The sequence below is a fragment of the Xyrauchen texanus genome, chromosome 40 (genome assembly GCF_025860055.1).
Source record: "Xyrauchen texanus isolate HMW12.3.18 chromosome 40, RBS_HiC_50CHRs, whole genome shotgun sequence".
NCBI lineage: Eukaryota > Metazoa > Chordata > Actinopteri > Cypriniformes > Catostomidae > Xyrauchen > Xyrauchen texanus.
Window position 1 is genome coordinate 31,871,552 of NC_068315.1, and position 25,870 is coordinate 31,897,421.

Here is a 25,870-nt window from a genome sequence, read left to right on the forward strand (position 1 = left end):
TTATTTATCACTTTATTATTAATAAATAGCATGTACAAGAGTAATGTAACAGAATATAAAATTTAGATTTTTAACGTTTTTGTTGTTGTTGTTGTGAACACTCCGAGTCAGCGCGTGGCAGTATGAACTCGCGCCTGACTGCAGATGTTAATACAGAAGCAGAGAGCGGGATTGTGGGTAGGACATCCATAGGTCAGCCTATACTGCTGCTGTCTGTCTGTCTGAAGGAGAGAGTGAAGATGAGGGGAATCCGGGGGATAAACCAGTTATCGGTGAGAACTTGATTAACTGGGTTAAAGATGATCAGTAGTGCTTCTGTCACATGTGTGTATGTCGGTATTTATGATCTTTACGAGCTTATATGGGAGTACTGCAGATACAACAGACACTGGCCTTGTTTCTCATGTAGAGAATCAGATTCAGAATGTGCTTTAGTGCCAAGTGTTCTCACGTACACAACTTTTTGTGATTAACAAGTGCACGCAGCACATTACAGTGAGTATAAATAGACATACAAATAATAGGATATATTTCAGAATGGCGTATGTACCTGTGCAGGTGGTAATGTATGTGCAAGGTAGGAGTATGTATAGTTATTGAATAATATGTGAATCTATGTATGTACATGAGATGCGTATTTACATTATTGCAAGGACAAATTGATAATGTAGTCAAGGACAAATTATGAGAAACAGAAATATTAGTTCACCTCTGGAATCTTTGTCGAGTCTTTTGTCACGTGACAGCCGTATGTGCATAGCTACGGCTGTCACGTGACAAAAGAACGAACGACTCGGACCAGATGATTCGAGAGGTGAACTACTCATTTCTGTTTCCTGTATGGGCAATGCATGGGGTATACGGCTGTCATGTGACAAAAGAACGGACTACTTGGACCAAAAGAGTTGAAAGGTGAACAAATAATTTCTGTTTCATGTACAGTGCCTATTTTCACGTTACAAACAAATGGAGGTTACACAAAGCACATGCGCGGCCAACCTAATATGAACGAATCACTCTCTGAGACTACTCTTGTCTTCTGAGTCACATAAAAGATTTGTTCAAAATGAACAAATCTTTCATGAACGACCCATCACTTGATTAATTGTTCATGAGGAAACTGGCTTGAGGGTAAAAATTGATCTGGTGCCTGGATGTCCTGGCGCTCAGTGCTCTGTAGCGCTGGCCAGATGGAAACAGTTAAAAGAGGAACTGGGCAGGGTGTGTGGGGGCCAGTGTGATTCTACCTGCATGTTTCCTCACTCTCGAGATGTACAGGTCTTGGAGGGTGGGCAGAGGGGCACTAATAAACCTCTCAGCTGTTCTGACTGTCTGTTATAGTTTCCTTCTGTAGTCCTGTCGTGATTATTAACCATCTGATTGTGGTTATTTCATGTAATCGCAGTAATTTGAGACAACCGTGATTATTGGGCATTTCAATTCCAATCACATTTTAATACCCAAATAACAGAATTTTAAGTGAATATACTGTATAAATACCATAAATTGCAAGTTTGTGTGTCATTCAGTTGAACTTTTGAGTCCGCGTCAATGAGCCGACCACGGACGTCAACCAGCTTCTGTCTGACAGAGCATGTGCTGTCAGCAGAGGATTGTGCGAAACTCCCGCAAAAATATAAACAAAAAAGTATAAACTCCGGTTTCACTTTAAATGATCGTGTAATGTCAAATGTTCCTGGTTCATACACACTTTGTTAATGACACGCAGTGACAAGGAGATGTGCGCTTACTCTATTTCTGTGGAGTGATAAAAAGATGACACTAAATCTCAAAGGTTTTGTTCCATGACAAATAAGAGCTCATGGGTTTAATCAGAGCATTAAAATAATGTGTGAAAGTGAAGAAATTAGGACAGAAATGTTTTACAATTGCATAATATAATAACATATAATAAAATACATTATAATTATATTTCAGAATTATGTTGTATTTTTTCAAAAAAAACAATAGTGTAAATGTAACATTTATCAAAACTAAAGTTGACCAAAAAGAGACATTTTTGTAAGTATTTAGATATATTTTGATATTTAAATTGTTTTCATATAATTCATAAGTTTTTAAAGCATTAAAAGGAAAGCATAGCTTATTCCTATTTTATTATTTAATAAATATATTTGAAGTTAAATATGGAAAAAGGACTTAATCCATAATCGCAATTATTTTTTTGACAATTAATTGTCAGTCAAATTTTAATAATCGTGACAGCTGTATCCTTCTGTCTGATTTGGTGGCTGAACCAAACCAGACAGTTATAGGTGTTCACAGGATTGACAGACTCAATGATGTCCGAGTAGAACTGTGTCAGCAGCTCCTGTAGCAAGTTGAACTTCCTCAGCTGGCAAAGGAAGTACAACCTCTACTAAGCCTTCTTCACAATGGCGTCTATGTGGGTGTCCCTAGGGCTGTCGCGATAACCGCAATATTGTAATACCGGTTACAATACGCTATTGACCAGCCAACCGCAGAAACCGCAGCAATCGCAGTGTTCAGTATTTTTTTCTTTCTTCCATAAGGCTGTGGCCTTTTTGTTTTACAATTTGTCACTGTGCATTTAATGTTAAATAAATTAATAATTATGCAAGAGTGTTACGACATTTTCCCACGAACCATTGTAGCTCTATCTGGTGTTTCGTTTATTTTGAATAGGCCTACTAAAACGATGGCAGTCGCTCTCGTCCCAAAACCTAATGTCACGTCGCCAGTTTGGGAACATTTCGGCTTTCAACCCAATGAAAAGGGTGAGCCAGCGAATTTAGATGAGCCGATATGCAAAATTTGCGGCAAAAAGGTTCCTGTGACACGCGGCAATACATCTAATTTGAGGTGTCATCTCGCTAACCGAACGGGTTGGCTTAAACAATCATCCGAGGATACCACCTTAACATCGGACATAAAGCACAAAATGTGTGGTGTTCTACAATGGGAAGTATGAACCAGCTGCCTTACAAAAACTTTTGGCAAAGGCGTGTTGTTTAGATCCTCGATATAGGGGCGATCATATCAGTGACACGGAGACAAAATCCGCACTCATCGAAGAGATGGTGGGAGTGGAGGACGAAGAGACCGCTGCCCGTGTGTCAGAGGTTGGAGACGAAGAGCAAGCGGTAGTGCCACCTGCAGTAAAGAAAAAGACTCTTGGAGACCTGCTGAAGTCACGGACAACCTCCGCGTCAGCGCCCATACCCAAGAGAGCGCGAGCAGATAACGAGCTCACGCGCTATCTGCATGAGGAGTGCATCGACACCAACGTGAATCCACTGTCCTGGTGGCGTGATAATCAGTCTAGATTTCCGCTGCTGTCCAAAGTCGCGTGCAAATACATGTGTATTTGTGCAACGAGCACACCGTCGGAAAGGGTTTTCAGTGCCGCGGGGAATATTGTTACCCCCATGCGATCCTCCCTGAAACCACATAAGGTTAATATGTTGGTTTTCCTAGCGCGAAACAAGGACATGATAACCCAGGTCTAAATCGTATTTGTTAAGGCTTAAGTTTATTCTCTGTATTTTCACTTAGCCTACTTTTAGAATTCTTTCGTTCTCTTACGAGAGGTTCTCTCGTATTGCGTAAGCTAGCTTATGCTACGGGAAAGATTAATCTTTTCTGAGATATTGAAGCCAAAAAATTATTCTTAATTTTGTATCCATTGTCAACGCAGTGCAGCAGCTGCATACCTTGAGCGGGCTAGCTAGCGAGCTCTTGGTTGCTCTGCGGCAACTGCTGCAGCCTATAGACGAACTTGAGTGAACTCGCGTCCAATGACAGGCGCCCGCGCCGTCACTGTATCAAAGCCCGCCAGAATGGACGTGGCTAGAGTGCTTATAAGCGTAAGTTCGTAGGCTGGAACCCTGATTTTCGTCTATTCAGCGAAGCGCTTCACATCTCTGAACTGCAGAAGCCGCGTCGCCGTTCGAGGGACATCTAGCAAGCTTGGACAGCGCTCGAAGAAGCCGGCCGTCTTCGCCACCTTCAGCCATCCTGCGAGCTACGCCATCCGGCGACATATTTTTTTTAGAGCAAGCTAGATCCTCAGCGAACTTCACAAAAAGAGCAACGAGCGTCTTTTTAAAGATGCCTCGCACCACCTGCGCCTAATGCCGCGCCCATCTCAGCGCCGGAGACCGCCACCTCATCTGCGCTCTCTGCCTGGGACTGGAACATGCAGAGCGCGCCCTCGCTGACGGCGGATGCGACCTCTGCGAGGAGCTTCCGATGTCGACCCTGCAGGCTCGACTCGAAGCACTCAAAACCGAAGCCGCCGCACCGCCTTTCGTTTCGCCGCGCAGAAAGAAGCGCCTACTCTTCCATCCCCCCCGGTCGAGGATTCGGTAGCAGCACACATTTGCCCGCCCTCCGCGAGATGGCGGTCTAAGCCAGTGCTCCCGTCTAAGGCCTGCAGAACTACTTCCGCCTGTGTTGGCCGCGCCTATGCCGCCGCCGGCCAAGCCGCATCTTCTCTGCATTCCATGGCCGTTTTACAGATCCTCCAAGCGGACCTTCTTCGAGAGCGGGATGAGAAAGGCAGGCACCCAGAGGCTGTTTCAGATGTAAGGAGCGCGACGGATCTCGCCCTTCGCGCCACCAAAGCTGCAGCTCAAGCCCTAGGGAAGTGCATGGCCACGCTGACTGTGACCGAGACACACCTATGGCTAACGCTAGCCGACATGGGAGAAGCTGAATGCTCCACGTTCCTCAACGCGCCGCTCTCTCCGTCCGGTCTCTTCGGTTCCGCGGTGAGTGGCATTGTTGACCGTTTCTCGGAAGTCCAGAAAGCCACCCAAGCCATGAATCTCTTCCTGCCTCATCGCGCTAGCTCCTCTGCAGGCCGCCCACGTGACCAGCCTCCTGCACGAGCCTCTTCACAGCGCCCAGCTCAGCAAAGCCAGACTTCTCAGCGTCGACAGGGTGGCCGCCCTAGAACGCGCTCAGACAGCCGCCGCAGACCGCCGCCCCCCCGCGGGCCTCGGCCTGAGATTGCGCTGAAACCTGAGCAACCGAAGTCCTCCTAGCTTTGTTGAGGAAACGACGGCTCAGTCCGCCGCGGCGGACCACCGTCAAAGCTTCAGCCCCTGTCAGTCCCCTTCTCTCAGGCTACTGCAGTGGTGGATTCAGCAGCCAACAAGCCGGTGATACTGCCCGCTTGCCTGCACTCAAATGCCGTTTTCACGGCGACCCAAAGAAATCTTGTAAAAGCAAACATGCCTTATGTGTAGAAAATGTGCCCACAATCCAGTGTTCACCCCTACACACAAGCATTACACTTCCCGTGTCCCTATCAGAGCCCACTCACATAAAGCGGGCACAGCCAGCTCGAGTGTTAGAGTCAATAAGCGCGCCCACGAATCCGTCGCGCGCCCTTCTCTGCCCGCTCTGTCACACGGCCAGCAAACACCTATCTGTATTTAAGTCCCATGCCCGTGACTATGCTCGCGCATCACTTCACAGATGTGACTCTTTCCCCATTCACCTCAATCGGGAAGTCACTCACAGAACAGCCTGTCCCTGCTGTCTGCGAGCAGTCATGCATAAGCACAGTAAGCGCGCTCACACATTCTGTTCCGCTCGCTGTGTGCGGCAATCAGGGCGACTTGGCCATTCACCCTCTAGCGTTACGCTTCAAAGCATGGAAAGCTATCCCAGGGATATCCAAATGGGTGTTAAGCACAATAAAACAGGGCTATTTGCTACAGTTCGATCGCCGCCCTCCCCGCTTCAGAGCGCGAAACTACTGTGAACATGGAAGCAGCCTGCATGCTTCGTTCAGAAATAGCAAACCTTCTGTGCAAAAGGGCCATAGAGAGAGTGCCACCTTCTCTGAGCGAGTCGGGGTATTACAGCCGTTATTTTCTTGTCCCCAAGAAAGACGGCGGCCTCAGACCAATATTAGATCTCAGGGTTTTGAACAAGGTGCTCGCAAAAAGACCGTTCAAAATGCTTACAATCAGGAAACTCCTCGCGCATGTGCGCCAGGGGACTGGTTTATTTCTCTCGATCTGAAAGATGCCTACTTTCAGATTCAGATAAATCCCGTCACAGGCCATTCTTGAGATTCGCCTTCAATGGCCAGGTTTATCAGTACACCGTCCTTCCGTTCGGCCTGTCTTTAGCACCCGTACTTTCACGAAGTGCATGGATCGCGGCTTCGCACCCCTGCTGAGTCAGGGCTTGCGAATTCTGAACTATTTGGACGATTGGCTGATTTTGGCACAGTCACATACGGAGCTTCTGTCTCACAGGACAGTTCTCCTCAGTCATCTGAACAGTTTGGGTCTTGCAGTCAATTGGACCAAGAGCTCACTACAGCCCAGTCAGGCAATTTCCTTCCTTGGAATAGAACTAGACTCCATGGCGATGACGGCTCGCTTATCTACACAGCGGCGCCGTGTTCAGCGACTAGCGGCGTCCTTTCAGATGAACAGCCTCACGCCTCTGAAAAAAATTCAGAGAATGCTAGGTTACATGGCCTCAGCCGCAGCAGTACTTCAGCTGGGTTTACTGTGCATCGCCCGCTTCAGCATTGGCTAAACACCGCGCGTCTCGCCGGGCTTGGGCCATGGGCGCCAGCCGATCAGAGTGACTCAGACCTGTATCTCAGCTCTGCAGCCCTGGGCAGTGGCCGAATGGTATCAGCGGGGAGTGGCGATGGGAGCTGTATCTCGCCGAAAAGTCATCTCGACAGACGCGTCCAACACGGGTTGGGGCGCGGTCTGCGAGGGCTCTCCGGTTTTTGGCCTATGGTCAGTTCAGGAAAAGCTCCTTCACATAAATTGTCTGGAAATGATAGCGGTCGAGTACGCGCTTGTGCGCTTCCTCCCGGTCATTCAGGGTCACCACGTCCTGGTCCGTTCGGACAACAGATCTGTGGTATCCTACCTAAACCGTCAGGGCGGTGTCAGATCCAGGAACCTCTTCCATCTGACAAAACGCATACTGAGTTGGTCCCAGTGCCACCTGCGCTCGCTGAGGGCGACGCACGTGCCAGGCCACCTGAAAGACGGCCCAGACAGACTGTCCAGAGACAATATTTCCCCAGGGGAATGGTCCCTGCACGCTCAAACAGTCCAGAAGTTATGGAGCATATTCGGCAGAGCAGAGATAGACCTCTTTGCGTCAGAAGAGAACTCTCACTGCCCAGTATTTGTCTCGAAGCGAGGGCAGCTGGCCCAGGACTGGCCCAACCGCCCGCTTACGCCTTCCCTCCCGTCTCGCTATTGCCACAGGTAATGCAGAGGATCAGGAAACGCGTCACTCGGTGCTCCTCATAGCCCGGCTGGGAGAATCAGACATGGTTCCTGGAGCTTACGCAGCTGTCACTGACAGCCCTGTGGCCCATTCCAGTGAGAGCAGATCTCCTCTCTCAAACTCGTGGCACGATCTGGCATCCCCACCCAGAGCTGAGGCTGCAGCGTGGGTGATCAGCGACTACCCGTCGCTTTGCCAGAAGGAGTAATAATCATTATCATACACGCTAGAGCCCCTTCCACGAGAAGACTCTATGCGTCCAAATGGTCTGTGTTTTCAAAATGGTGCACCGACAGAGACCTGGACCCAAGGACATGTGGGGTGTCGTCGCTGCTCGTGTTTTTACAAGAGCTGCTGGATAAGGGCAGATCCCATCCACGCTCAAAGTGTACGTGGCGGCCGTCGCGGCGTTCGCTGAACCCCTGCACGGCCAGTCACTGGGAAAAACCGAGCTGGTCATCCGCTTCCTCAGGGGAGCTAGAAGGATGAACCCCCCGCGCCCCCCATCCAGTTCCCAGTTCCTATCTGGGATCTTTCCGTAGTTCTCGAAGCTATGAAAGCCCCCCCCTTTCGAACCGCTTCAATCTGTGGATTTGAAATACCTTTCACTCAAAACCGTTTTTCTAACTGCCCTGTCATCAGTTAAACGTGTGGGAGACCTTCACGCGCTGTCTGTCAGCGCTGCGTGTCTTGAGTTTGGACCAAGTGACTCCAAGGTCATTTTAAAGCCTAGAAACGGCTATGTCCCCAAGGTGGTCGGTACTCCTTTCAGAGCACAAATAATTTCCCTATCGGCGCTGCCAGCATCCGATAGCGAACGGGACGCCAATCAGAGCACTGAGATTGCCCAGTCAGAGCACTGAGATTGTATACTGCACGCTCCGCCTCTTTCAGACGCTCTGAGCAGCTTTTCGTTTCATTCGGAGGGCGCACCAAAGGTTTCGCCACCTCGAAACAGACACTGTCTAGATGGATAGTGGACGCTATTGCTGCTGCATACACGTCAAAAGACCTACCATGCCCGTTAGGCATTAGGGCTCACTCCACTAGAGGCATGGCCTTCTCGTGGGCATGGTTCAGCGGGATTTCCATTCACGACATATATGTGGCAGCGGGCTGGGCTTCCCCCTCCACCTTTGTCAGATTTTACAATCTGGAAGTGCCCGCCCTGCAGGCAAAACTACTAGCGGTTTAATACGCTACAGCTCCCCTGGTGAGCTGCACTGACGGGACACATTCCACACAGACCAGCACCGCCGCTCTGTCTTTCCCTTCCCACTATGTGCTTATGTATTACACACACACTGGCCCGCACTCTTGCCGGCCAAATATTATTCCCCACTCACAAGGGCTCCCCGGGTCCCCCACCCCGGGGCTCATGCAGTGGATGCTTGGCGCGCGGCGTTGACAATGGGTTCCGTGAGCGTAAGCTAGCTTACGCATATCTGAGAGAATGTCTCGTAAGAGAACGAATCGGTTACCTAGCGTAACCTCGGTTCTCTCTAGATGAGGAACGCAGTATTGCGTAGCTGGCCGTGCTTTCAGCGCCACGGCGATTTTCGCTTCATTCAATGAAAACCAGGGTTCCAGCCTACGAACTTACACTTATATGCACTCTAGCCACGCCCATTCTGGCGGGCTTTGATACAGTGACGGCGCGGGCGCCTGTCATTGGACGCGAGTTCACTAAAGTTCGTCTATAGGCTGCAGCAGTTGTCGCAGAGCAACCAATGAGCTCGCTAGCTAGCCCGCTCAAGGTATGCAGCTGCTGCACTGCGTTGACAATGGATACAAAATTGAGGATAATTTTTTTGGCTTCAATATCTCAGAAAAGATTAATCTTTCCCGTAGCGTAAGCTAGCTTAGGCAATACTCGTTCCCTCATCTAGAGAGAACCGAGGTTACGTTAGGTAACCGATTCGTTTTCAAATTAGAAAAAGGCATTTTCTTATTAGGCTACTTATTTTCATGTGATACTTTAGAACTCTTTGATTTCTTTCATTTTTTTAATTGGAAAAGGCATGTTCTTGTTGCTGTTTGGCATTTAACAATAAACAAAAATGGTTTAAAATGTGTCTCTCTGTCAGTTACAAAGTAACAATATATACTACATAACTCAACAATAGAGATTTGTATGCAGTAAAATCAGGATAAATTAGGTTTGTAAAAAAAACAAAATTAAAAAAACGGCGGTAATACCGCATATCGCGCTATTGAGCCGCCCATAATAACCGCAAGGGAAATTTCTTAAGCGCGACAGCCCTAGGTGTCCCACTTTTGGTCCTGAGAGATTGTAGAGCCCAAGAACCTGAATGACTTCACTATAGAGAGATAATGATCTACAGAGGTCAGTTACCTCTTAAATGTCTGTTTTTACCCTAAAATTTCTTCCGTTATGATTATAAATGTATAGGGAATTTGTGCCTGCCAGTGTCCACGTTTGATTTGTTAATAGCATACGTGTTTTGCCGCATCTCATGGTTATGCAATTTGAGTTTATCTTTCCTCATCCATCCGAGCCTACTTGGTGCTTAAAAATACATCTTAAAAAGAAAGAAACATGTTTTAGATTATTTGGATTTGCTAGTTAATCAACATAACTGGTGTCACAGCAAATAAAGCTTTCATATTTCCTGAAATCACCGCTCGTGTGTTCAGAATTTAGTCAACACTATATGCACACAGTACATTCTGGGCTAGAAGTAGAGATGTAGGGGGAAACAGGGCTAGCCTGACCCTAGTCCTGTACTAAACCAGTGGTTCCCAACCCTGTTCTCCAAAGCTGCACATTTTTTTATATCTCCCTTTTCTGATACACCCACTTCAGGTCTGGGAGTCTCCACTAACAAGCTAATGAGTTAAATCAGTTGTGTTTGATTAGGGAGATATCCAAAATGTGTAGTGTTGGGGGGCCTCCAGTAACAGAGTTGGAAACCACTGTTCTAAACCAATATGGCTTGCTTTCTTTTTTGCTATAAAAAGGGAGAGAAAAAAATCTGCTTAATGATGGTGACCACCTCTTCAAATTTCAAAAAGGACACAAAAGCATTATTCAGAAGTCTAATAAATTATATAATGTGACTCATGCCTTGTTCTGAAGGCATATGATAAACAAAGGCATATGTTTGAGAAACAAACCAAAATGTAATTTCTGATTTGTGTATGTGTGGCGCTCTCTCATTTAGATTTTCGAGTACTCCTGTTCATACAAACAAGGCATGGCATAGAAATGCATCTCCTCTTTGACTTCAAACTCTTTAGACATGTTTAATAGGTGTTTTGTTGTTAGTATTGCTGTGGTGGACCCGTTTTTAAATAATGAAAACTAGTTTTCAATTGAATGCCCGATCTCGTGAGAAGGTCAGATTGAACTGCTGCTCTCGTGCACTCACATGATAGCAACGGCCATCAAGATTTTCTTATTAGACACACTTTCTTCAGAGCCATGATGTGTTTTCTGGTTTTCAGAAGAGGCTTTATGGAGCTCAGGCTGCTCGTAAGGTGGATGTCGCAGCAGCCGTGGAGCCACTAAAGTTTACGCCACAGGAAGTGCAGGTCAGTAGATGAAGATTTTCTCTCTCTCCACAGAGACGGTGCTATGCGGCCACTCAAAGGGAGCAGCCCTTGACTTTGCCTCTGCCGGGCATCAAGGTCTCGACAGGGTCTCCTCACATCTACCAGGATGTTCATGTATGTGGGGTTGCTAATATTAGGGACAGTTATGTTTACCGTAGGTCATGATGAATACATAATTCAGAACTGGATCTCTTTCAATTCATGAGTTGGAATTGAAATGTAATCGTCTAAGCCTCACAGGATGTTGAATTTGAATTGGAATGACAGGAAGAGTAATGTTTTGAATCACACAACAGAGCAATTTCTTTAGTCCAACAAAAGGTTTACAACAAATGATTAAAAACAATTACATCAGTGATTTAGAGTAACTGTGTATAAGTTTTATTCCCTAATATGTAGAATTAAAATTTTGCCAAACAGCACCACAACATTTACATCCCATTGCTTTCAGATAATAATAATAATAATAAAAATCAAATAAATATTGAATATTAAAAATTATTTATGTTTTTTTTCTGTACTGGTGAGGGTTAGGTTAGTTTATTAAATATAATGAAATATTTATAAATTCAATGCTAATTTCTAAAGGTGGCATCAGATGTTATTACTGCAATATTTTATGTTATCTGCTAATGATTCTGATTCTAATCTTCTGATTTGTATGATAACAAATGTTATTATGTTTCTGGGTAATTCATACTGAAAAATTAGATTAAAATAAATGTATTTTAAAAACTGCTCAAAAAAGTTAATGGAATTTCATTCCAATGTTAATTCTACTCCTTTAAATTCAAATTACAGTTTGTAATTCCTTAAAATTCAGGATTTAGAAATTCAGGAATTTAATTTGAAAGGTATTCTCTATTCAATTCTGAATTGGTACACAACCCTGGAATTCACTGTAGGTATACTGTATGTTCAAAATAACATAGATGTTTAGTTAGGTGTTTACTTGCTATTTAGAGTAAACATTTTAATTGTGTGTTTGTTTTATAGTGGAAGTTATGGTCAAAATGTAAAATACAAGTGTAGCTGAATCAGTAGTTGCAAGTTAACAGTGTTTGGCTCAACTTGAAAATTTCATAAGAACAATTTGAGTAACTGTTTAATTCAAAATGGAAGGTTTAGTTACACAAGTTCTTTTTGCCCTTTTCAGGTGACAAAATTGCCTAGTGGTTTAGTTATTGCTTCCTTGGAAAATTATTCACCTGCATCTCGGATCGGAGTGCTCATCAAGGCCGGGAGCCGATATGAAAGGATGGATAACCTCGGAGTCACACACTTGCTGCGTCTGGCTGCCAGTCTGGTATGCACTGATAAGGACATTGTGTTTTACCCCTATACTGTTAGTATGCAGTAACTCTTTAAGCATTCACTTGACTGTGTTGCTCGTTCTAGACGACCAAGGGTGCGTCTGCCTTCAAGATCTGCCGTGGTATTGAAGCTGTAGGTGGAAGCTTCAGGTCAGTACAATGATGTGTTTTTGACACAGAACAAGCTGCTTAAGAATTTATTAGAGATGTGCCAAAATTGGTTTTGGGGCCTAAAGAGAAAAAAAAGGCAGAAAATTTAAACAGAAATTGTTACTTTAAAATCATTGTTACTCTAAATGCATTGTTATATTGAATAAAGTCCACATCTCCAGAAGTGAAGTGATCACTCTATTGGTCATTAGTGCATTAATAAAAAGTGTTTTGACGCTGACAACAACACATGGGAGTCGCAAGTTCGAATCCAGGGCGTGCTCAATGACTCCAGTCAGGCTTTCTAAGCAACCAATTGGCCCGGTTGCTTGGGTGGGTAGAGTCATGTTGGGTTAACTTCCTTGTGGTTGCTATAATGTGGTTCTCGCTCTTGGTGGGACGCGGGGTGAGTTGTGCATCGATGCCGCGGAGAATAGCGTGAAGCCTCCACATGCACTAGGTCTCCGCGGTAACGCGCTCAACAAGCCACGTGATCAGATGCTCGAATTAACGGTCTCAGACGCAGAGTCAACTGAGATTAGTCCTCCGCCACCCAGATTGAGGTGAGTTACTATGCCACCGCGAGGACTTAGAGCACATAGGGAATTGGGCATTCCAAATTGGTTGCTATTGACAGTAACTACCTTGACACAAAATACCAGAGAACTAAAAAATATATATATATATTTATTTGTCATTTTTTTGTTCTCTGGTATATATATATATATATATATATATATATATATATATATATATATATATATATATTACACTTTCCCGGACTTTCAGTTTCATCATACAACGGTGGTGGAATGACCGTCCCAACTCAATCCGGGAAGCTAACTCACTCTCTATCTTCAAAAAACGGCTAAAAACACATCTTTTCCAAAAGCACTTAACTTAAGCGGTCACTTAAAAAAAAAAAAAAAAATTATTTACATTTCTTGTTGCACTTAAATCTGTTTTGTATACTATTCTGATGATAGCGAAACTTTGTAATATGGCACTTCTTGTACCACTGTCTCCCTAAGATGATTCGCTGATGTTTTTCCTCTTTTGTAAGTCGCTTTGGATAAAAGCGTCTGCCAAATGAATAAATGTAAATATATATATATATATATATATATATATATATATATATATATATATATATATATATATATATATATATATACAGGTGAAACTTCGAAAAATTAGAATATCGTGCAAAAGTTCATTAATTTCAGTAATTCAACTTAAAAGGTGAAACTAATATATTATATAGACTCATTACAAGCAAAGTAAGATATTTCAAGCCTTTAATTGATATAATTTTGATGATTATGGCTTACAGCTTATGAAAACCCCAAATTCAGAATCTCAGAAAATTAGAATATTGTGAAAAGGTTCAGTATTGTAGGCTCAAAGTGTCACACTCTAATCAGCTAAACACCTGCAAAGGGTTCCTGAGCCTTTAAATGGTCTCTCAGTCTGGTTCAGTTGAATTCACAATCATGGGGAAGACTGCTGACCTGACAGTTGTGCAGAAAACCATCATTGACACCCTCCACAAGAAGGGAAAGCCTCAAAAGGTAATTGCAAAAGAAGTTGGATGTTCTCAAAGTGCTGTATCAAAGCACATTAATAGAAAGTTAAGTGGAAGGGAAAAGTGTGGAAGAAAAAAGTTGCACAAGCAGCAGGGATGACCGTAGCCTGGAGAGGATTGTCAGGAAAAGGCCATTCAAATGTGTGGGGAGCTTCACAAGGAGTGGACTGAGGCTGGAGTTACTGCATCAAGAGCCACCACACACAGACGGGTCCTGGACATGGGCTTCAAATGTCAAACGTCTTACCTGGGCTAAAGAAAAAAGAACTGGTCTGTTGCTCAGTGGTCCAAAGTCCTCTTTTCTGATGAGAGCAAATTTTACATCTCATTTGGAAACCAAGGTCCCAGAGTCTGGAGGAAGAATGGAGAGGCACACAATCCAAGATGCTTGAAGTCCAGTGTGAAGTTTCCACAGTCTGTGTTGGTTTGGGGAGCCATGTCATCGGCTGTTGTTGGTCCACTGTGCTTTATTAAGTCCAGAGTTAACGCAGCCGTCTACCGGGACATTTTAGAGCACTTCATGCTTCCTTCAGCAGACAAGATTTATGGAGATGCTGACTTCATTTTCCAGCAGGACTTGGCACCTGCCCACACTGCCAAAAGTACCAAAACCTGGTTCAATGACCATGGTATTACTGTGCTTGATTGGCCAGCAAACACGCCTGACCTGAACCCCATAGAGAATCTATGGGGCATTGCCAAGAGAAAGATGAGAGACATGAGACCAAACAATGCAGAAGAGCTGAAGGCCGCTATTGAAGCATCTTGGTCTTCCATAACACCTCAGCAGTGCCACAGGCTGATAGCATCCATGCCACGCCGCATGGAGGCAGTAATTAATGCAAAAGGGGCCCAAACCAAGTACTGAGTACATATGCATGATTATACTTTTCAGAGGGCCGACATTTCTGTATTTAAAATCCTTTTTTTTTATTGATTTCATGTAATATTATAATTTTCTGAGATTCTGAATGTGGGGTTTTCATAAGCTGTAAGTCATAATCATCAAAATTATATCAAATAAAGGCTTGAAATATCTTACTTTGCTTGTAATGAGTCTATATAATATATTAGTTTCACCTTTTAAGTTGAATTACTGAAATTAATGAACTTTTGCACGATATTCTAATTTTTCGAAGTTTCACCTGTATGTATATATATATATATATATATATATATATATATTTTTTTAGTTCTCTGGTATTTTGTGTCAAGGTAGTTACTGTCAAACTCCAATATGACATAAAAAAATCATAAAGGCACCATTTAAGTAGTCCATATGACTCGGGCATTATGTTAAAAGTCTCTTGAGGCAATACAATCGTTTTGTAAAGCGCAAAGATAGCATTTTAATAAGTAAATATAGAGTCTACATGCTCGGTGTACTTCGGTGAATGAGCGCTGCTCTGTTGTTGACACACTCATAGCATGCCCTTAAAAGCTTGTGAAGTGCTGCTGTTTTTAGTGTTGCTCAAAAGTTCTTCCTGGAATGTTCCGCCACATAAATATTATTATTAATAAATTACAATAATATTTAAATTGACTGATTAATGTGATATCCTATCACAACTACAGTAAAATGGTGCTGCTGCATTATACAGTAGAGTAGTTTACAATAAAGGTTTTCTTAATGGGTGTAACGCAGTCAATGGAAAGGAGGAGGCGAGAACCGTCTTTTCAACATAAATAATAGTTTAATAATAAACTGAGACAGAAGACACAAACACACACGACGGACATGTCGGTAAACTATCTCTCTCTCCCGCACAATCCTCCGCAGTCGGCCTTTATCCCTCTCGTGGCTCCACCCTGCCACAATGGGCTTCACATTTTTTATGTAATTCTTCTGTCTACTAGGGATGTCCCAATACCAATACTGGTACCGGAATCGCTCCGATACTGTGCTCACGGACTCTTACTTGTAAAAATGCACCAATAACAAAAACCGATACCATCTGATGTGCAAATGTCATTGTGTAAACATTCAATGTACAAATTAAATCCACTATGTGTCCTAGTGTGATTTATTAAACAGCAAATGCTGTAATTTAATGAAATAAATATATAGTCTGAGTGTGTACATGCAGACTACATATTTAGTTCATTTTAATTTTTGGTGTTTAAAATCACACTGGGTCATGTAGAGACCAGCTCTTCCTGAGGTGTGAAGCTGTCTTCACTAAACCACTTCACTTGGAATTGTGTCAAAATAAAGGCCATGTGGAAATAAAATAAAATGCATGTAATATTCATGTAATAATAAGGATAATAACATTTTTTTTATATATATATATTTAGTAACCACTTCATGTGATAAAATAATGCAATTTTAAGTTTAAAATTACAGGTAATTGTTCTACTTTCATTTAATACAATTTGTAATGAATTAATTTTAGATACCCTTTGATGATACAATTTAATTAAACTGTTGAATATGGAAGAAGCCAATAAAGTCAGCAGGTCAGCTCTCTTGGTTAAAAAAAATAAATAAAAAAATCCCATTTAAATTTGTATAAAGTATTGTAATTTTCCAGTATTTTATTTGAAAACTGCAACACTACAAAAAAAATAATAAAAAAACTGTATCAGCATCCGTACTAGTTCTCAAAAAATGGTATTGGGACATCCCTAATGGAAATGTGTAGTTATAAAAACAAAACAAAAAATGTTTTAGTGTACCCCTAATAATATAATTTAGAATTTGTTCAATTATTTCAAACAAAGTCTTCGGTTTTCTTTTATATAACATTACAGTACTGATTACTGATCATTCACAGCTCATTGTGGCCGATAACCAATACTGAATACCAATAATTGACAATTCATTGTGTCTGATACTAATAACCGCTCATTGTGCATGGCTCATTGTGGCGGATATGGAAAATGAAACCTGATAATTGACAGTTTGTTGTGGCCAATGCTGCCACTGATAACCAAAAATGCTCAGTTCATTGTGGTTGATAACCGCTACTAAAAAAACGATGCACAGCTCACTGTGACTGATACAGTTAAACTAAATGTGTTTTCACCCTTTAAAATAGAGCTGCCAGCTAATTCATTCAAAACTACTCACTTGAAACAAAATAGGTGTCATTCAAAAGCTTAAAATCTGGACTTTCCAATATGTATGGTGATTTGAATAAGAAATAAATGATACTTGCATAAGTTGGATTTTGTTCATTTATGTATTAATGGAAATCCTCACTAAATTACAAATTATCGTTGAAAATATTGGCATTAATTTAATTACCGGCTCGATAACATTTTGATTGGCCTATAATATATCAGCCACCAATATACTGTATCGTGCCCCACTGTCAATTATGTTTAGGCTAGTTGCATTTAATTAGTTGCATTTAGCTTCGTTGTCCACAACCCATATTTGGGTCATGACCCACCAGTTGAGATCCACTGTAATAATATATATATTATATTATTATACATGTAGCATATTTTGTATTCTGTTTTTCTTTTGTTAGTAATTTTATATTTTTATGTACAGTGTGTCAAGTTCCAGGGAAGCCATGGTGTACACTGTGGACTGTTTGAGAGATCATATGTGAGTAGTACATATAATTAGATTGTGTGATAATGTGTGGATAAGTGTGATGTTAATCTAATTGGTTATCTGTGTCCTCTCATAGCGACACAGTTATGGAGTATCTGATCAATGTGACCACTGCACCAGAATTTCGCCCATGGGAAGTGTCTGATCTCACAGCCAAGGTGAAAGTGGACAAGGAACTTGCCAAGCAGACTCCACAGATTGGTATGTGCTGTGTTTTATTTAGATGGAGTTTAAATTACATTATTTGTCTTGCCTTTTCATGGATTTGATACACTGAGGTTAGATAGTCCTAAAATCTCATTTTCTGTTTCTGCTTCAAAAGGTGTTATTGAGAATTTGCATGCGGCAGCATATAAGAATGCACTATCCAATTCCTTGTACTGTCCAGACTACATGGTTGGCCAGATTACCACAGAACAGGTAAGGCATAATTTTGAAATGACTAAATAAAAGATATGATTATGGAAATGTATTTGTGTTTGGTATATATTTGTGTTTATATATATACCGCAGTATTTGTGTCATTGTGACTGCTTGTACTGTATTGACACTAGCTGTGTCAAATGTCAAATTCTGTTGGTTTTTTTTCCTGTTTTCTGTATGTCCTTTTACACAGATGCACACTTTTGTTCAAAACAACTTCACAAGTGCAAGAATGGCCCTTGTAGGTCTTGGTATGTTGGTTTTAATTTCATTTTAAAAAGAAAATGCTATGCTCATGTGCAGATATGAACCAATAATTGTTTGTTTGTGTGTTTTTTTTTATTATTTGTTTTACCAATAGTTAAATTTTTCTACTTAATTTATCTGTTCCACCGATAAATGCTCAATTACTCAACTTTTCTTTTACGTCAGCCATTCAGTGTCAGCCATTTAACAGCCATTCATTAATTTAAGTGACAAAAATGTAGCATTTTAATCTTAACAAATAGACACAGCCTAGAACAAAGATGAAAATGAGTTTGCAACCATTTAGATTGCTAAGCAACTTTTCATAATTAATAATAATACTTTATTTTTTGTTATTAATATGAAATTATCATAACGCATATTATGATTATTGTTGTAGTCTAATGATTATTTGTTATTGTGTTACAAAGTAGACATATTTAATCAGTTCTGCATATTGGTTTTCAGACACTTAAACATAAAAATCAGTATTATAAAAACAATATTATTATAAACAATCATTACTCAATAGTCTTGGGTATTAATGGCCTACATGTAATCTGGATTACATAATCCATTTTCATGTTTACTTATGTTTCATGAAAGGAGTGCAAATTGTTACTTGATACATTTAAAATTAGCTTTTCATAAAAACAAAAAATAATAATCAAATCCTAATCTAAAAGATTACTTTTCTCATTACAGTTTTAGTTTGTTACATTTTTAGAAATAATCTACCCAACATTGCTACTGTATATATTCTTATTCTTAATTCTTATTTTCCTTTTTAAAAGTTTTTAATATTTAATAAAATATTTTAAGCATCATCATATGTATGTGCGATATTTTGTAGGAGTGGATCATGCTATACTAAAGCAGGTTGGGGAGCAGTTCTTGAACATCCGCAGTGGAACAGGCACTGTTGGTTCCAAAGCTGTGTATCGTGGAGGTACAACACATTATTACTACAAGAACATTAATGCGTATTACAGTTATGATACCTGATACTTTTTACTATTGACAGTAATTGCAAGGCACCTTTATAAGCAACTAATTTGAAGCACTCTATACGCACATCAACTTTCTTCTTAGATATACAACAAAGAAAAACACAACATATATATATATATATATATATATATATATATATATATATATATATATATATATATATATATATATATATATATATATATATATATACACACACTGAATTAACATTTAACCCCCACTATAACCCTCCCCAAACACCCCTGTGGTCACATATAAGAATACACACACACACACAAAAAACTAAAAAGAAAACATAATAATCATACATAATTAAAACTAAACTTCTCTCTCCAAAGCCCCACCCCGAGAGCCCCCAATAACACTAAATAACTGCCCCATTTCCTATCAAACAAATCCCTAAACCCCAGCCTACTACATGACACCTCCTCGAAAGCTGCCACCTTCCCCATCTCCGCACACCACTCCTGAATTGAGGGCGTACCAGCTGACTTCCATCCTCTTAAAATAAGCTGTCTGCCAATCAAAACACTGGTCAGAACCCAATTTTTTAGGTGTTTATCCCCCATATTGATGACCGCCCATCGCCCAAAATACAGAGTCTGGGGAAAAAGTTTATTTGAGTGCCCAATACGTCACACACAAAACTCTGAACCCTCAACCAAAATTCTTGGTTCTTAGCACACCACCAAAACAGGGGTTGTGTCTCCATCTTCTGATTTGCTTCGCCAGCAGGTGGGTGTGTCTTTAACACCAAGACTATGAAATATAGAGGGGGTCCAATAGAATCTATGTAAAATCTTAAATTGCATCAGGTGCACCCTTGCATCTCTAGATGTAGACTTGATGTTTTTTAGAATCCTAGCCCACACTCCCTCCTCCAATACCAAGTTTAAATCGTTCTCCCATAATCTCTTGAGAGAAGTTGAAGCTCCATCCCCCAGACTCTGAATTAGCAGGAAGTAATACACGGATGCCTCATGAACTTTTCCAAAAGCAGTGATCACCACTCCCAGAGTGTCTGCCACTTTAGGGGTGTGTGTGAGCTACTCCAAAACTAGTACAGAGCAGGTGGCGCAACTGTAAATACATAAAAAGAAATTTGATCTGAGAATCCCAAAATGTTAAACCAAATTTTCAAAGGATCTCAACAGGGGGGTTGCTACACTCTCATATAGGTCACAGAGTGTAGCAACCCCCTCACAATCCAGAAAGGGGACTTATTAATACATAATTTGGGGTTCAGCCATATGCTCGAGAAACAGCAACTTTCTTTACGGTCACTTGCACGTGCCACACAGTTAACACTCCTCATGTGAAGTACATGAGAGACTTGACTAAAGAGCTCGAAAGCAGGTGTCTCAAAGCACTTAAAAAACTGACATTCTTTTTTTACCTCACACATGCCTGCTAATGTACATGCCCATTCTCAAGTTGACTGGCAGGCGATGGCTGTATCTAAAATGTGACTGGCTCCTTTATCTGTAAGGCAGGGCTTCCTTTTCTAAATCTGTTGGCCGTCAGGTGTTCCTTCATTCATTCTAACTCCAGTGGTCTGTTTTGGATGAACATTTTCACAGAGCTTGTCGCCATGCATTGAATTGCCATCTCTGCAATCTTAGAAGGCAGCATTATTTTACTCTGTATTATGTGGAACAGGCAGGAACATGACTAATACTGTCTAGATTGCTAGGTTTTGGTAAAAAGAGACTTTGTTTTTTGTAGCACAGTGGTATGAATCTTGTTCTAAGTTATTGCATGAAGTGTTCAAAACTTTTGATTTGAAACTTAGTTTCTGCTTTTCATATCCTGTTTAGTAGGAAGCCTGATCCTAGATTAGCGCTCTGTCTCATTATACTGTGCACTGATTTGCTTTGTTCCTCAGGTGAGCTTCGGCATCAGACAGGAGGAGGACTGGCACATGCTATCATTGTGAGTGAGGCTGCGAGTGCAACGTCAGCTGACACCACAGCGTTCAGTGTGCTGCAGCATGTGCTTGGAGCAGGACCACGTGTTAAAAGAGGCTCCAACACTACAAGCACTCTGAGTCAGGCCATCTCTAAAGTCACTGCTCTGCCCTTTGATGCAAGTATAACCTTTACAAGACCTTCAGCTTTAAAAACTTATTTTATATGATCAACTCTTTGTGACTGTGTTTGTGTCTCTCTCTGTTGCAGGCCTCTGCCTTCAATGCCATCTACTCGGACTCTGGACTGTTTGGAGTGTACACCATCTGTCAGGCTAAGGATGCCAAAGATGTATGTGTGATTATGTGATTATGGTCTGGTTTTATCGTACATTAACACCAAGGTCTTTGTTTGATTCCCAGGGAACACACACAATGACGAAAATGATGTGCCTTTAGTTGGGGTCCAACATTTTTTAATTCTGATATCTTGTTTCTATATAATTGAATAATGCAAAATACAGTTTTATCATTTTTGTACACTTTCTCAATTCACCTGCCATGGACAGGTGTGACAGTTATTTTTTAACCTTGCCTTGAATGATCTTTAAGCTAATTTGCATAAAAGCATCTGCCAAAAGCACAAATGAAAATGCATGCAAGTGTGAAATAACATATGTTTAACATAACTGTTTATATTCTGTATTGAGTCTTCCGTAAACTATTATTTTGGGTCTAGTTTTGATTCTGATATTTATGTAAAAAAGACAAAAATACCAAATCAGTCAGTGTCTGGTGTGGCCACCATCTGCATTTAGTCCTGCAGTGCATCTCCTCATGGACTGCACCAGATTTGCCAGTTCTTGCTCCAATCTTCCACCAAGGCTCTTTCAAGTTCCCAGACTTTTCTAGGGGGAATGGCTCTAGCCCTCGCCGTCTGATCCAACAGGTCCCAGACATGCTCAATAGGTTTGAGATCTGGGCTCTTCGCTGGCCATGATATTCCTGTCTTGCAGGAAATCACGCACCAAACGAGCAGTATGGCTGGTGTCATTGTCATGCTGGAGGGTCATGTCAGGATGAACCTGCAGGAAGGATACCACATGGCACATTGTTGCCATCCTATACCTGTATTTCAGGTGTGATATTCGGATGTACAGATCTTGTGCAGGTGTTGTTACACGTGGTCTGTAACTGCGAGGATGATCAGCTGTCCTTCCTGTATCCCTGTAGCGCTGTCTTAGGTGTCTCACAGTATAGACATTGCAATTTATTGCCCTGGCCACATCTGCAGTCCTCATGCATAAGGCACGTTCACGCAGATGAGCAGGGACCCTGGGCATCTTTCTTTTGGTGTTTTTCCAGAGTCAGTAGAAAGTTCTCTTTAGTGTCCTAAGTTTTATAACTGTGACCTTAATTGCCTACCGTCTGTAAACTGTTAATGTCTTAAAGACCGTTCCACATGTTCAAGTTCATTAATTGTTTATGGTTCATTGAACAAACATAAAAAAAATTGTTTAAACCATATACGATAAAGATCTGTAAAGCTATTTGGATTTTTACGAACTTATCTTTAAAATGCATTGTCCTGAAAAGGGGACGTTTCTTTTTTGCTGAGTTTATATACAGTACTGTGCAAAAGTCTTAGCCACATAAGATGTTTCACAAAAGCATTTGTCTTAAGATGGTTATTTATATCTTCAGCTTTAGTGTGTCAATAGGAAATGTAATTGTTAGACTCCCAAACATTACTTTTGCAAATAGAAAAGATTAGAAAAGAAGAACAGGGAACCCTGCAACAGATGTCATGGCCCCCACAAAGCCCCCACTGAACATTGTGTCAGTCTGAGATTACATTACGAGACAGAAGCAATTGAGACAGCCTAAATAGATAGAAGAACTGTGGAACATCTTGCCAACAACCAAGAGAAACTGTGTCCAGGTGTATTTAGGAGAATTGGTGCTGTTTTAAAGGCAAAGGTGGTCACACCGAATGTTGATTTATTTTATTTATGTTTACTGGAATTTGTACGACATTAATTGATAAATGAAAATTATTTATGGCATTATTTTTGAAGACATCCTCACTATGCAACATTTTTCACAAGTGCCTAAAACTTTTGCTATATATATATATATATATATATATATATATATATATATATATATATTTATTTATTAAACAAAACATTTTGGTTTGGGTTTCTATAGTGATTTTTATTTTATTTAAAATATATATTTTTATCAAATATTGAATCAGCTAGAAATCAGTTATTTAGTGCTTGTGTAGAGTAAAACGTGCAAGTTACAACATTGTGTATAACCATGTAATATCATTGTTCTATCAATTGAGGCTCTGCTCTTTTGGAGGCATTTGTGAACTATCAAGCATAATTGTTTATATCTATTGATTTTAAAGTTTTGTACCTGAAATGTAAATCTGTTCCAGTAATGTCTATAAATTGATTCATGTTTAATTAATTTAATCTTTTTATTCAGTTATCGTAATTGAATAGAAAAGTCATGGAAATTGATTGGTCAAAAAGTGTGTGAACCCTGATTTGCGATTCTTGTGTTCAGGTAATCAAAGCAGCAGTTGGTGAGGTGAATGCTGTTGCACAAGGAAACCTTGCAGCAGCTGATCTCAGCAGAGCAAAGTGAGTGTTAACCATAAATCCATTATAACTATTCTAAAACAACTGGGCTCGATAACTTAAAACTTGACTGAAGTATTTTTATATTGAACCTCTGTATTTTCTACATGTATTTATTTTAATATGATGATTCATGAATTGTCTTTTTGACCATGCAGGAATCAGTTGAAGGCTGAGTACCTGATGTCTATTGAGAGTTCTGAGGGTTTAATGGAAGCAATTGGTACACAAGCACTCATAGAGGGCACCTACCATTCCCCAGAGGCCATAGCCCAGAAAATTGATTCTGTGTCTTCAGCTGATGTTGTCAATGTAAGCTACTGTTGTCTCTAAAGTGGTGGGAACCCAGTTTTGGTAACACAAAAACATCATACGTTTGATCCCGGGTAATTTCAACATATGAAATGGAGAATTACTAGGAGAACGTTCTCAAGATTTTGGCCTTAAGGAAGACGCTTCCCCTGAGACACCAGCAGTTAGTGTACAAACACACTGTACATCCCTGATAAAATGTCTCATTTGGAAGTTATTGTTGTTGTATGCTACATTTCACACCTTTTGCAATGACGTTAACCAGAGTTTATTTATTTCTTTTCAGGCAGCAAAACAATTCATGTCTGGCAAAAAGACCATGGCCTCCAGTGGACACCTAGTCAACACACCTTTTATTGATGAAATCTGATGAGCAACCAGTACTCTTACATATTTTACTTTTAAACAATGTGTAACTTGTCTTTCAAAAAAGAAAAAGAGGAAATGTTCCTGATTTCTGTGTTGTTGCTGTCCAAACAAATATAATAATGTCATGAACAGTTGATATTTGTAATTATTATATAAAGTGGAGTAATATCAAGAGAGGAACTTGGCACTTGTCCATTTGAAATGTATAGATGTAAATGAATAAAGTATCTATGAATCAGCACCAACAAACATTTCTGAAAAGTCTTTGAACACCCATGCCTCTTAACACTTAAAGTTTGAGATGTTCAGGGGATCAGGCTGCTAGATTCAGTGATGGCCTTTTACCAGTGGAGTGTTCCTGTCTTTACAATGTAGTCATTTTTGGTTTGTTTTTGATAATTATTAATCCCAGGATAATACATTTAGTAGATTAACTAGATTAGTACTTTTCATGACAATGGTACAAAATAGGACTTGGGAAAAAAATGTCACCTTTTCATTTTTTCAACAGTGGCCAATGAAAGTTGTTTTAAAATGTAGCTGGTCAAAAAACAAACAAAAAAAAATAGCAGTTTAATTTTCTATTTGATATGCTTGCAGTTTTTGCAACTGTGTTATCAAAATTTCGGACATCTTTGAATAGTTTATAACCTTATAAGTATATATAATAGTTTTTGTTATTTTCTAGAGAAAAACATCACAAACATAAAAATTAAATGTATTGAAAAACAACCTCCAGAATGGGTAAAAGTCTAAAGGAATATTCAGAGTTCAATACAAGTGGAGCTCAACCGACAGCATTTGTAGCATAATGTCGATTAAAATTCTTTACAGCTCAAATAATGCAAGTTTTAACAGACGAATTAATGTACGTGCTTTTATAAAATTAAAAGCTTCACATTTCTACCTTTTAAACCCACCAAAAACTGGCCCTATTCACTTCCATTGTAAGTGCCACTGACTCGATTTTTAAAAGAAAAGGAGTGACGAGTACAATTTTGAGGTAATCAACATTATACCACACAATCCCAAATTGTGTTGAACCCGGAATATTCCTTTAAATTAAGTCTAAATTAAAGCCTATATTAAGTAATAATTACTCAGTAGAGGCTAGCTATTTTGTGATACATTTGTTTTCTTCTTTTTTTTTGGTTCATGGTTTACCTACAAATTTATGGAGCTGTGGCTACATAAATGGAAAAAAAAATCAATTTTTCAGAACAATATCTTTGGTAAAAGGCATGATCAAATTTTCAAAAAGCTTGACGAATGCAGTCAACCTACAAATAGTGTGAATCGTGTCAGTACACTGTGAATGTATTATTAAATTGATAGATATACAGTCGTGAAGATCACGATTTGGGGGTAAGAATACTTTAAATGTTGTTTTCATTAGTCCAGTTCACGTCAAAATTCAGGATAGTGACGTTACGTGGTGCGTCACGGTCTCCTATCTCCACCCACCGCATATCGTTTATTCTCTACGAAGAAAAA

General features: G+C 40.6%; 1 protein-coding gene across 2 annotated transcripts; it reads left to right on the forward strand.

Annotated features, from left to right (window-relative positions):
• Positions 1–146: 146 nt before the first annotated feature.
• LOC127633898 (cytochrome b-c1 complex subunit 2, mitochondrial) lies at positions 147–24,618 on the forward strand. 2 transcript variants are annotated; one of them, XM_052113275.1, is made up of 14 exons: positions 147–272; positions 10,732–10,818; positions 11,996–12,145; positions 12,238–12,302; positions 17,390–17,446; positions 17,532–17,656; positions 17,778–17,875; positions 18,072–18,129; positions 18,978–19,073; positions 21,021–21,220; positions 21,313–21,393; positions 23,622–23,698; positions 23,854–24,007; positions 24,294–24,618. In XM_052113275.1, the coding sequence occupies exons 1-14, from the start codon at positions 240–242 to the stop codon at positions 24,375–24,377; spliced, it is 1,365 nt and encodes a 454-aa protein (XP_051969235.1). In that variant the 5' UTR covers positions 147–239; the 3' UTR covers positions 24,378–24,618. The 2 variants fall into 2 exon arrangements, with proteins under 2 accessions (XP_051969235.1, XP_051969234.1); XM_052113274.1 differs by lacking the exon at positions 10,732–10,818 and adding an exon at positions 10,852–10,953 and having other exon boundaries at positions 170–272.
• Positions 24,619–25,870: the final 1,252 nt, after the last annotated feature.